The 14,224-nt window shown below is 38.4% G+C and overlaps 1 protein-coding gene across 1 annotated transcript in view; it reads left to right on the forward strand.

Annotated features, from left to right (window-relative positions):
- Positions 1-2,998: 2,998 nt before the first annotated feature.
- LOC122717490 (Fanconi anemia group J protein homolog) overlaps positions 2,999-14,224 on the forward strand; it is a 69,310-nt gene continuing 58,084 nt past the window's right edge. The window contains exons 1-3 of the mRNA XM_043941604.1: positions 2,999-3,136; positions 3,341-3,887; positions 3,977-4,088. Coding sequence (XP_043797539.1) covers positions 3,021-3,136; positions 3,341-3,887; positions 3,977-4,088 — 775 coding nt within the window. The 5' untranslated portion in view covers positions 2,999-3,020. The remainder of the gene's footprint in view (positions 3,137-3,340; positions 3,888-3,976; positions 4,089-14,224) is intronic.

The following is a 14,224-nucleotide window of genomic DNA, read 5'->3' on the forward strand; positions in this document are numbered from 1 at the left end:
TTCGAGATCGTTCGAAGAAGAAGATAAACAAAGATTTCGATGAAATTCAAAAGTTTAGATGGTTAAAAAATTACCGCTTGCCTCCACTTTCCATCCATCCATCCATCCATCGCGAGGGGAGAAAGAAGAGGTCGGTGATCAAGATCGAGAAGAATATAGGCGAAAGAGATAGGCGAGCAAGGGAGAACAGGTAGAGAGAAAGAGAGAGAGAGAGAGAGAGAATTCATTACGTATTCCTCCGGCATCCCTCTTGATCTCCCCGCATTTTTATTGCACTTGCTCCTACTAAGAATATGTTTTATTTATATTTCATATTTCTCTCTTGTGTGTCCCTCTTCCCAGTTCCGTGGCCACCACGAGAAAGAGCGATTCCCCGGATTCGCACAGGGTGACCACGGGATACCAACGAGGTCGACAAGGGAGGAGGGGATCTTTTTTTTTCCCCCCCCCCTTCTTCTTTTCTTCCCTTCCCCCTAATTTCAACCTTCCACATTCCCTTTTTCTCCCTCGAATCCCGGGGAATATCGAGAGCTATTGTCCGAAAAGGAAATTTTCGAAACCTTCCTCGCATCGAGAAAATCAGGTCAGGGGTGGGGGCGCTGTTTCGAACGACCCACATCGCTCGATGGACGATTAAAGCGACAACCCTCACCCCCTCTGTTTTGCTTGATTAATTGAACGTGGCGCTCGTGTTTAACTCCAAGTATTCCTGATTGTTGTTACGGCGATTATTTACCCGCCGCCCCTTGTTGTTCGATGGCGGGATCAAAAATCAGCCCAACAAATGTTGGAAAATTTGTGTTAAATTAAACGACAGGTTGTAAACGACGCGTTGTGATCGGTCGTCGCGCATTAGAGCGCTTCTCGCCGTTTATATTGGTTAATTGATTCGAGGAGATCCCGATTGTATCCCTACGGCTCCCGACGTGGAAAAAGCGGAGGAGGGGAGAAAAAAAAAAAAAAAAAAGAGTTGACACATCGGTGGACGCACAGTCGGCGGCGCGTAAACCGGATCCAGACGCTTTTGTGACTTTTCGGGAGGGGTGTTACACGCAATTTGCCACACTTTCCTATAGTAATGACTTCCTCGGACCCTTCCACGTATTTCATGGATATCACACTGGCTGTGCATAACTTACAGCCGAGTGACCGGGCTAAGTTACGGTCCCAACGTATCCCATCCCTCGCCGAGCGTGAAGCGACCAGACGCCGGGAAACAAGAAGTAAATCACGTCTCGCGATCGTAAAAACTGAAATGTTGAAGACCGAGGACACGTTTATAGCCCGTATAGTATTAGATACAGTTGCACGCTATTAATCCAATCGTCTTCTCCTCCTCGCCCAACATTTTCAATTTTAGTCACTTTGAATAGAGCAGTGAAACTCGACCGGTCGCTCAAGCGTCCATCGAATATCAAATTTGTTTAAGGATATCTTGTCTATGCTTGAATCGGATATTTATTTTATCCTTTAAACTATCTACATAATGATACACGTTTCGTAAAGCAGACATTGCACATCTTTTGCTGTCTTCTGTGTTTTTTGTATTGTACTTTCTGCACTTATAATCGTTGTAATTTCACAGAATTATAAATTGAAATTATATTTTTCATATATCTTGGTATATAACTTTATCAGAAAGACACGGAACTTGTATAAAATGGATTTCGTTGATGAGAACGTGGTAAAAAGAAAAAAAGACAAAAGTCTCTTAGCACGGTCTTGTAAAAATTAATCGAGACGTTCGAGGGAGGAAAGTGTATTCCTCCCGTGAAACGTGTTATCATTAAGATATACATCATAACCGTGTGAAAACGCAAGGTCTCCAAGGATCGTTCGAAGTAAAGGTACGTGAGCTGAAAATACTCTCCGCAACCTGAGTAATTTCATTGCATATACGTGACGGTCTCTCTTAAACGTCTTTACCCTGCTCCGCAATATGGATACGTATACCCTTATATATACAACCATACGAGCTTACGTACGTACGTACGTATACGTGATGAAAGCCGTGTACAACTCGCGCGTGGGAATTTCGGATAATTTGATAAGGATTCATGTCAGCGCGAGATGCTCCTCTCCTCCATGGAATGAAATTCCTTATTCAAGTCGCACGCGCGCCGGATGGCTTTTAAATTCCGTAGCCCCCTTTGATGGGGGCCGCTTTCGAAATCACGGACGCAACAAACCACGTAAATCAGAAGTTTGATACGTTGGGCCAGCCTGTATCGTATAAATCACACGCGGAAATTATATTTTTTTTTTTTATCTCTCTCCTCGGCAGCAGGGGACGCATCTTCTTTATGAAGGTCACCGAACAACATCGGAATCAAGGCTCGAGAGAGGGGATGCGGGTTTCACCTGTCTAATCCTCAAAAATTATGTTTCCTCGCCGGGGTTTGTGTGGAATAATGTTCCGTATAAATGGTCGTCCCTCAACGGGAGAACTGTCGAGAAATTGATGACAGATTATTTTTATGTGTTACGAAAGTGAATGATGAGAGGGCACTTATTGTCTTTGTTTTTTTTTATTTTTTTATTTTTTCTCGTTTAAATTTGGATCTTTTGGACGGAATTATGGAATTTTGAGGGATAACTTTTTTTATAATTTACTATATATCTATTGAATGATACATAATTATGTGTATTAATTATGTGACTGTTTTCAGATAATTTTTTTTGTAATGTATATTCAATGATGTAAAATAATTTTAGAATATTTTAAATAGTAATAGAAATAAGATTCACCTAGTCACGTGATTAGTTTGACGTTTATCAATTTTGTGCGGGAAAGTTCATTATAATTTCATTATAATTTTCAATTTTTATTTATATTTCTGCAATTTTGTTTGTTCATTCGTGTAAAAATATTTTTAAATTGTTATGAAAATATAATTTAAATATCGCGCTCTGACGTAAATTTAGAATGAAATGTGAAGGCTAGGTAAAGGCGGGAAACGCGTGTGACACGTACATAATAATTATCAGCTGTTTCTTCTCGATTTAATCAGTGTCAATCGATGCTTGTGATTTGTGTAATTATAGCAGTGTTTGGATATATCACTTATACAATATTCAAGATAAAGATCGAAGAGTGGCTTGAAGAAGCAAAGTATGTAACGATACACGTGATAATGTATATAATTTTTGAGGTTATATTAGCTTGTTGCTTTGTTTCTAACAATTTTTTATATTTATATAATTTGACATCATATGAATTTTATTAAAAAAGTTTTGCAATAACATAATATTTTTTTTTATGACTCAATAACATATCTTTTATTTGAAAAAATACAATATTTGTGCGACACTAGTTTCTTACGTATAATTCTGTTTTCAGTATGAGTAAGTTAAGTCTAAAGAGACATCAGTCCATAAGTGAAGAATCTCAGAATGAAAGTTTTTGTTCAAAAAGTTCAATCAATAATATTGAAATAACCAGCGATGAAAGTGATAACTTGCAAAATAATAAAAGAGTAAAAAGTGAAAAGAAATCTACTTCTCCATTGATTTCAAATGAAAACTATGATGAAAAGACTAGGATGAATAAGTTTCAACAAAGTACAGACAGTATAGAGTCAAATGAAGATGATACAGAATCTATGTTTCGTATAAATTCAAAGATTTCAATGTTTAATTGGAGTAAACAAAAACCAAAATTAAACGCAAGCAATGTTGAAAAATATAGTGATTCTGATTCTTCTGATAAATATACATCTACGATATCTAAACGTAAACGTAAATATAAAAAGAAAAAACACAAGGAGAAACATTTTATAAAAAAGGAAGATACTGAAGTAGAAATACAACACGAGCTACTGATATCTGGTATTAAAGTAAAACTACCTGTGAAGCCATATTCGTGCCAGGTTGCTGTAATGAATAAAGTAAGAATATTATAATTTAACTTAAAACGAAACGATATAGTATTGAAAAAGTGATTCATTAATAAAGAATATCATATCATATTTTATAGCTCATACAAGGTTGTATAAAAGGAGAGAACTGTCTTTTGGAAAGCCCAACAGGAAGTGGAAAAACCTTGGCTCTTCTCTGCGGTGTTCTGGCATGGCACGATCATTACATTGGTGAGTCAATTATAAATTATAAATATATCATAAACTTTTCAAATCAATAGATAATAAATAATAATAAATAAATTAAAATCTATCGTTCATGGATAATCATTTTTTTTAAGATAATAATACGTATATTCTGTTCATTTATTACCTATTTTATTTCATACGTTATCGAGACACTTTCATAAATTAAATGTATCTGTTTGCATTTTTTACCTATTTCATTATTATTTTCTTCTTATCACACAATTCATTTTTACGGTCATCTCGTGACAAAGAGTTCTTAAACCAGAATTGTTAAAAATATTTCTTTTCTCAGCATACCCTGAATTTTTAATTATCCTGTAAATTTTAGAAATTAGAATTAGTATGCTTACCTCGGTTTGCCAAAGTTTTGCTTCGTCAAAAGTTTTAGAAACGTTCTTAACGCGTTACAACGACGATGACGTACAACTGTCTCGTGAAAGATACAAAATATTATCGTTGCGTCATGTTTTTGTTGTTTAAATTACGGGAACTCGGTCGGGCGTTCGCAAAGTTTTCGGGAACTTGTTTCTGTCTTGAAATAACTGTCATCTCTGGAAACGCAAGGAAAATTAAGAGTTTGTTTAAAATAAGTATATAGAAAAATATCCTGAAATTAACTTATATTCTATTTGCTACTTAGAAAATTCTAAGATAAAATAATGCTTATTAAAAAATTGATTTTTTTTAAGCAATTTATTTGATTTTTTTTTTTATAAAAAAGTTAGTATATTAAAAATTTTATATTTTGTATTTTAAATAATGCAATAATAATTGAGATATTTTCGAAATTTCATTGAAATATAAAAAAAAGATAGGAAAAAAGTTTCTAAGTAGCAATCATGTTATAATTCATGTTTACTGAGCAGGTAAGTACTTAATCCATATTATATATCTATCATTTGTTGACATTAATTTCGATTAATTTAATTCATAACACCTTATGAAATACATCGATATTTTATTCCAATATTATCCAATAAAATTCTATCGAAAATAAATACAGAAACATGAAAAATTCAAATACTACTGATATAGATGAATCTTGATGTAATAAAAATTTTGACACCCATATCTTTATTTCCTTAGCGTTCACTTACTATTTCTTAATACAAAGAATCACTCGCGCACACACACAAAACAAAAGAATCGTCACATTATTAAATCTAAAGCTCCTAGTAAAAATCCTCCTAGTAAAAATTCAATTCGTGCTGTGCACGAGATATCAAGCGTGCGGATATCAAGGACTCGAGAAAGAGGACATTTAAAGAAGTTGCCGTCGTGAAACAACCGACTATCAACCGTTTCCCCGCCCCGTCCTATTAATTTAAATTATTCGGTTAACCCTTACGTAGCCGGATTCCGTGCTTCCGCCTCTCTCACAGCGGTGCATGCCGCTAATTGGCCGCGATTCGCGCAATTCCTAAACAATTAGAATCAGAGTCGCGATCCTCCTCGTCCTCGACGGTACCAGCTCGCGAAAGGACGAGGCCGTTTGTCTGTCCTCCTCCCGTAATTCCGCCGCCTTTCGTTACCTTTTCGGCGTTATTATTATTTCGTATTTGCATAACGGCAATTTGCCTCCTTTGTCGCTACCTCTCTCTCTCTCTCTCTCTCTCTCTCTTTCCTGCAGACTATCGTTAGGGGGTTGATTTAGGGGTACGCGGAACATGAGAAATAACCATGGAAGGAAGGACTTGAAATTTCCAAAGTTTTATCCTACGCGCAAGTTAATTTCGGGTTATCGAGGCAATAAATAGGAAATTCGAGGGAGGGGAGGAGAAGTAATGGGGCAAGTTTCTATAATACGGATTTGCGTCGCGTGGAAACTCGAGGAAATGAACGAAACGTTTCGCCTCGAAATTTCTTCGATGTTTGCGCAATGTTTCGAAACGCGCACGTTTTCGTTTCGTTTGAATTACACGACGAGTGTATTGTCTCTCGGAAAGAGGTGGAAGGATGTTTGCTTTCTCATCGTTTTTCTCATCGCACTCGCCTATCTCTCTATCCCTTTTTCCCCATTTCGTTCGAATAATTAAATCGTCTCGCGCGATATCTAAAAATCTTTGCACGCGTTCTTGCGCGGGATTGCATCGATTTGCTTTATCGTATGGGAAATCGACTTCCATCCCTCCTCCCCCCCCCCACCGAAAACCGAAAAGATTATTATTAGGTTTTTCCCTCGGTGTAAATGTAACGCGAGAAGCGAGGTATATCTGAAATTGATCGTCGAAAAGAGCAATCTCGGATGCGTAAACGTTTTATCTGATTCGTGCATAGGAAAAATGAGCGTTCCTCCTATCGACAATCGCGTCGTTTCTTATCTGACGGGAGAGTCGCGACGCAGACTCTGGGCCATTGTCTCTCTGAAAATTCCTCGGGTGGGGGAGGGGTGGCAAACTCGGGACCGATGATTCAGAAACTCTTCAGGGGGTTACGTATCATTGGTCGTGATCTTAATATTCGAGTGGTTCCACCAACTAAGTCTGACCGTTCTTCTTTTCTTTTATTCGTGAATCCTCTTATCGAATTACGGAGAAATCTCGTAGGAACGGAGAATTTTAATAACAAATCCATATTATTATTATTATTATCAAACCTTCGTCTTTAACTCTTATATCTCTAAAATTGTAATTTTTTTAAATTTATAAATATATATATATATATTTTTTCTTTTTCTAAAAATCGACTTACCTTATGGATGGATATATTGATAACGGAATGGATCAGAATAGAAAATGGACCATTTCCGAAATCCTCCATTTACGTTTAATCAATCCTGAATTGTTCGGTTTCAACAGTGAAAGTTGAAAATTGTTTCATAAAACACGTTTTCCCTTGAATTGAAAACGTTCGAAGGAGACAATTAGAACAAGCCAGGAAGCGTATCGTTCCGCTTCCGGAATCATGGATGGAACCTCCCCGGCTTCCTCTCCTCCACCTTCTCTTCCTTCACCCGCCATCGTGACATCGCCCTCGTGAATCTCGAATTATCGAGCACGCGAAACCTCTTTCCGCTCGGCGGATCGAACGTGTCCCAGCGTGGAGGAAGGAAATCCTGGGATTAATTGGTAGTTTTCTGATTCCAGTGTATCATTGCCTGCGGTTCCCCTTTGCCGGCATTTCCACCGTTTCCACGCTATCCGTTGCTCGTTGAAAATTGTACGAGGTGTTACGCGTTGATATTCGATCTAAAATTTAACACAATAATATATCTTTCCATTCTAAAGGGGGACGATAATTATGAGATAGAATTAAATTTCCTTTTTTTCTTACTTCTTGAAATATTGATTTCCTTTCCAAGGTATCAATCGCTGTTTCAATTTTATTAAATTCACTCGAAGACGACGTGTTGTTACGATTACAGAGAATTAAGTTTTTTCGTAAGGGGCTTCGTGATTTTAGAGAGAAAAAACGGAACAAGGAAATTATGAGAATATTCCATAATGCGCGGAATTATATTTCTTTACGTAATACTATAATATTCGATGAAACGTGTACGATATTATACGAGGATGTTACACGAAACGAACAAAGGAAAATGAAATAATTCTACAGGAATAATAGAAATCGATGCGTATAAAAATATATTAATATTCTTTTTTTAAAACCCGAACGATCGAAATCTAATCTGAAACTTATCCTTCGATCGTTCTCTTTATTTGTTATAGAAAAAGAAAAGGAAGAAAAGAAAAAAAAAAAAGAAAAAAGAATTCGTGCCCTCGAACGTGATCCGAAGAGGCGCGTGCGGATCACCTACTTTGATTTCACCACTCGTGTCGCTCGACACTCGATACGCTTTGTAGTACGCATTCGTAATTAGGCGAACGAGAGAGTGTGTGGCTCGATTAGCGTTAGTCATGGCAACGTGTCCCCCTTCCCCTCCCCACACACGACATGCTCCTCCATGCTTTTTTCTCCAATTATAATTCCTTTAAACCTGCCACTGTCACGCTCCAGCACGGAGGTCGAGTGGTACTGCTAGCCGCCGAAACTCGCAGATTCGTGTGCGCCTGCAAAGAGTGGATAATAATAATAAATCATTAGCCGTGCTCAACCAGTCGTAGAAAAAGAACGTCCCCGCGACGTTCGAGTTTAATCGATACTCGTAACGATCGTATCGTACGATGACCATTCCAAGGCGCTTTCAAATTCATGATTCTTTTTTTCTTTTTTTTATTTTTTTGTTTTTCGCTCTCGAAGAGGGAGGAATATCACGCGTGAGTAATATTCAAAGGATTCGCACGAGATAAATGGACAATACTTAATCCCTATCGTTCCTCCCCGTTATTCTATTTCCGCGTTAACCGGTGTTGTAACGGGTTGCAAAATTTTTGATCTTTAGCGCGATTACTGGGATTTCTATTTATACGGGTAGCGTGTTTTTTCAGCGTTGGATTAAAGAACGGTTTATCCGAGGGATAGATGAAAATTTGAAATTTTCTGTAATTACGGGATCCTCGGATTTATTGTTCCAGTTTTTATCCTTCCCCTCCGTTCCCCTCCTTTTGGCCGCTATGTACTTACGTGGAATTAAAATATATGAGTTGCGGGAAGAATGGTAAATGCGGAATTTTTTTTTTTTTGTAATTATTCCGTAGAAATGAAGGTTTCACAAAGTTCAACTTTCATCCCATTTTAAAATCAACTCTGAATTTCACGTATGACAACTCGTACACGTCATCGTCTGAATATCAATTGAATTTACCATAAAATTTGTCGAGATGTCGTCCACGTAGCGTATCCCTTTTTATATATTAAATAAAGAAGAAGAAGAAGAAGAACCTGTAATTTCCAAACGAACAAACAGATCGACCAAAAAATTCATTCTATCCTCCTTCTCGCAAGAGATAAAACGTGTGACGCACGAAACTTCTTCATCCTTTCCTTTCCTTTTATCACGCGACAAACAAAGAAGAAAAAAAACACATTCCAAACACATTCTCTCTCTCTCTCTCTCTCTCTCTCTCTCTCCACTCCCCTGTATAATATTATTAAACATCGACCAGAAATCTTAAATTCCTTCTTTCCCAACAACGAGTACGACATACTTTGCTTACTTTCTCCTCATGATTTATCGTCCCTTGAAAACTATTAATCAACCGATCGCTCCTAAAAACCCTCCCCTCCACCCCTCCCCTCATCGCAATTACCAAAGAATTCGCGAAACGAGAACGTCTCTTGCCTGCCTTCAACTTACCGTTGAAACCGTTGATGTTGATGGTAAATAAGTAAGTAAGGAACGATGCCTCTTCCCTTTAAAGGAAAGGGCAAGGGTGTGGATCGGTCCGGGGAGGGAGGGAGGGGGGGGGAGGGATAAATTTCAAAAGTTTATCGCGGAATCGCATGCACGGCCTAATGTCACTTTATTACGAGGTTCGTCTCGTTCGTACGAACGAGAGTAGTCGAGGAAAGTAGGGGAGGGAGGGGGAGGGTCAGGAGGAAAGTTGGCGGGTCGCAATAATTATCGGTGAACGGGGAATTATGTATCGTGTACCGGGCAATGTCGACCCCGTCGTCGCCGTGAATCGTCTTTGCGCCTCAGCATGCAACTCGACGACGACGACGACAACGACGAGGACGAGGACGAGGACGAGGAGTACGCTCCTCTGTGACGTTGTGACATTAATAACCGGGTCCTCCCGGGGGCTTTTGTGCTGGGGAAGGTACCGACCGTGGTACCATCGTCGAGCACCGTTCCCAACGGTCTATATACACTGCATACACTGGTCGTGGTGCAGGAATTGGGCTTGACTATACATCGTACGAATTGATTTTGCCTCTTCGGTGTTTTCGTAATTTCGTAATTTTAAAAGGAGGCTGTTTAGGAGCTTGGAAGGATTTATTCTTCGAGTAAATTGGAAATTTTGACACTTTGGTTTTGGAATTTATTAGTAATTTTTGTTTTGTAACAAGAGGAAGGAGGGATTTTTCTTTTTGGGATAAATTCGAGTTTCGGTAAAAGGATCTTTATATTTCTTTTCAGATGTTAAAATCGGAGTGATTTTTCATTAAAATTGATCGTAAAATATTGTATTATATTTTTCTCGTGGATGAATGGATGATTTTGTTGATTTAATATTTTCATTGGAATTATATATAAAAGTGAAAAAAAAAAAANAAAAAAAAAAAAGAAGATATTCGAGCCAGATATTTAAATTGATCGTCTTATTTGAAATTGAAAAATTATGGCCAAATGTTCCAAAGTTAAAAAAGTGAGTATAATCGTCAATCTGTTTTTGACAATTGGAAAGGGGATTTGTTTCCTTGAGGTTTTATTAAAATTTAGATATCTTGAACAAGAGTTAGTAATAGAAATCGTAACAGAGTTGGTTGACGTTGAAATGTAGCTAAAACTAAAATCTGTTACCTTTGAAATGGAATATTTTACTGACAGCAAAAATGTTTTTTGCCCGAGTTGGTTTTTCAAGTTATGTAACATTTTTGCAGGATCGCGTTTCTTGATGGAGTCACGTTTCTGAGAGAATTTTTCTGAAAAAGGGAATGCAAATCGTTTAAAGGGTTGGTGGTGGTAGGAAAAGCAGAATTTTGCGAGTTTCAACTGGTGGCTCGTGAAATTTTAATGGGTTGCCGGTACATGATATCCAATCTTGAAACGAATCTCATTTCACTTCGTTCTTTCAAAGGAAGTCGTCTCTAATTCTAATTTAACATTGCTCGTTTTGTTGCCGATCCAAATACCAGGGAACAAAGAGAAAACGAAAAAACTTCTAATTGTACGATAAACTTTCACAAAAATCGTTTATACAAAACGATTCTTTCGATCGAAACTTTTCCTTCCTTTTTATTACCCATCTATAATTCAATTAGATTAAATCAGATAATTAGTAAGAATAAACAAAACAAAAAATGTTATCAAATCAATCCATGCTGCCGAATCATTAATCACACCGCGAATAATTTTCTTTTACAAATTTAATGGATTCGCAAGATTGTTTAAATCCAAAATCCTTTAAATCCAAAACTTACTAAATTACTAAACTAAATTTTATCGTTATATACCAACAATCCCTTTATAAAGATTAATCTTCACCTCGAAATTATTCTGCGATCCCTTTGGAACGATTCACCCCCGATTTTCCACAATTCCTCGTGTCAAATCGTGAGCGGTTACCCCCTCCCCCCCTCATTCATCGGGGGAATAATCGCGCAGCTACCCTCCGCCCCCCTCCACAAAATCCGAGAAAAATCGGTCTCGGATCTAACGTTGGCGATTCGCGAAAAAAAAAAAAAAAAAAAAAAAGAAAAAAGAAAAAAGAAAAAAGACAAAAAAAAGAGGACGCGGTCTGCGGAGAGGGACAAAGGGACGTGCGTCTGCCGCGAACAGAAAAGAGATGGAAATAAAGGGAGGAACGGTAGTAGTGGAGGAATGGTGCAGGGCTACCCGCAGAGCACGCTACTTACTGTGGCAGCTTCACGAACGAAAGACAAAGGAAGGCCCATGCTTTCATCCGTGCCGACATTAAGGTACCTACCGTATACGCTCTTTTGGGACACAATAAGGTCCGCATGCGGGTCCAACGGATCTCACGTCTTCTACGTACGCATACGGTTTTCTTCACAATGAGAATATCCCTTTCTCTCTCTCTCTCCTTCACTCTCGCCTCCCCCCTTCTCTTCTTGTCTCTCTATCTCTCGATCTCTGTTCCCGCCCTCCTTTCGCTCCCTCTCGATTCTCTCTCTCTCTCTCACTCTTTCTCTCTCTCTCTCTTTCCTTGCTTTCTCGTGTCTTCTTCCTTCGCTCGCTTTCGCCGATCCTTCTCCTCTCTCGTTTCGTCTCCATCTCTTCTAATTCGTAAAGTATCTTGCGTATAATATTTCGTTTTATTTATTAAGTTTTATTTATTAAGTTGGTCGAAATAAGATCGAAAAGATTCTATTTTCTTTTCTGTGCGTTTGGATTTTGGTGATGACGAAATTCTAAATTCTCGTCAATCGAAATTTTTTGAAGAACATCTTTTCGGGAATGAAAGAACGTAAATTGCAGGAAGAGTTTTTAAATTAACTTTTTTTTTTTTAATAAGAAGTCTTTATAGACGGTCTTTTATATTAAAAATGAAGTGGAGATGAATTTTTATGAAAAAATCCGATATTATTTATCGATTGATTCGATAGTGTTTTTTTCTTTTTTTGATTTTTTTTTTTTTTTTTTTTGATTGGATGGGAACGATTGAGCTCCACAGAATAAGCAGGGACGTTCGAAATTATGAAGTTTGCAATAATAAACCGCGGTGTTCAGGGATTATGGATGGAGGAGGGGGGAGGCGTAATTGATTGCGTGGCAGCGGCTAACGAGACCAATTATTCATAACCAGTCGATACGAAGATTCGAGCACGGTGAAAAAATAATACACCGGCTAATCGTTATTCTGTTTACCGATATCCATCGATTCCAGCTCTCGTATCTCGTCCTCCCCTCCCCCTTTTATAGTAGTAGCCTTTGCCAGCCTCAAATTTTTATTTATGCAAAGTACTATTGTTATATCCCCGTCTCGAAGCACCACGTGATACATGAAATTCAAAATTCTTTTTCAAAAAATATCTGATCTTAATTGCCAACAATCCCTTCAAAATGAAATTTAGAGGGAAAATAATCTGAACAATTATGGATTAATCCGAGATTTTGTTTGTCAGAGATACAACGTTTAACGTTTTCCACTTTATATGTACATAAGATGGCAGCAATATTTCAAGATTTAAATATTTTGCTCCCGAAGACTTTTTCAAAATATACGTACTTCTCGTACGAAGAATCACGAAATTCTATTGTGATATGTTTTGTTAACACGATACTAGACTTCGTGAAACTTTTTCAAAACGAAACGTACCTGAAATATCTGAAAATTGCACATATAAATATTCATTATCATCGTCAATTCAAATTCCTGTATTATTAACGAACGAAATTAACTCGCCTTTATAAAGCCTTTCCAAATTTCCCTCCTCTCCGTTCCAAGAAAAAAAAAAAAAGAAAAGAAAAATGGCGGGATAATGGTGGAACGTTATGCAACACACGCGGCTATTGATCGATAATAGGATGCAGAATGGTCGCGGGAGCAAAAGGTCCGCGGACAGGTCTTGGCTGTCCCGGATGGTCCCAGCCAGACGCGGAAGATAAGGGACCCCCCAAAGGTATGGCGTGCGCCGCCGGTTCCCAACCAGTCCTGAACTCCTCTCTCGGGTGGTCCTCGACGTTCTCTCTGGGCCCCTCTCCGCCCTTTATACGGACCCCATCCTCCACCCCTCTACGTCTTTTCCACGCTGCTCCTCCATTCTCTCTCTCTCTCTCTCTCTCTCTCTCTCTCTCTCTCTCTCTCTCTCTCTCTCTCCCCTCTTCCCTCCCCTCGACGACGATGATTCGTCCATTTCCGTGCCTCGTTTTCTGCGCTTTCACTCCACCTTAAGATTCTTCTGGCAACATAGATCGATCAAGTTAGAAGCAATGCATAGGATAACGTAACGTCGAGTACTTGTATTTAAATATTTATCCCATTCAGAGAGGAAAATTTTGCAGAGGTGAGGAAATTGTATTTTATTGTTTTTTATATATAATTATTAACCGATAGAATGAACTCTGTGTGCGTTAAAAAAGGGTTTGTATACGATATAAATCTAAAATGGTTAATCCTTACGATAAGAAATATTTTCGGTTAATTCCCTGGAAACAAAGGGTGGGACGGTGTTGTTTGAGGAGGGAACGAATTTCTGGAACGGCGGATTAAAAGAATCCGTAAGGGGGTCCACGGGATAGAGATCCTCCTTAGCCGGAGGCTGGCTATCTGGAATCGTTAGCCCTACAACTCCTGGAACAGCCGATTCCTGGACCGCCATCTCCCTTGCAGGGCGCGCAGGGAATTACGTAAGACCGCGGCGGCTCCTCGCCCGGAATCCGCAGGGGCGGCGCTTTTTCAATCGCGAATCCTTTCTCGGAAGTGGATGCCGGCCAACCGATCCGTGCGATCGTTCGATCGAGCCTAGTGTCTTACCATACTATGAAATTTTTCAAATTTCATATTATTATATATATTATATATATTTCATAGTATTTGGGAAGAAAGCTTGTCCTTTACTGAAACAGGAAAAGAAGAAATTCAATTTTC

The sequence above is a fragment of the Apis laboriosa genome, unplaced genomic scaffold, assembly GCF_014066325.1.
Source record: "Apis laboriosa isolate Shangri-la unplaced genomic scaffold, ASM1406632v1 scaffold5213_cov150, whole genome shotgun sequence".
Lineage (NCBI taxonomy): Eukaryota > Metazoa > Arthropoda > Insecta > Hymenoptera > Apidae > Apis > Apis laboriosa.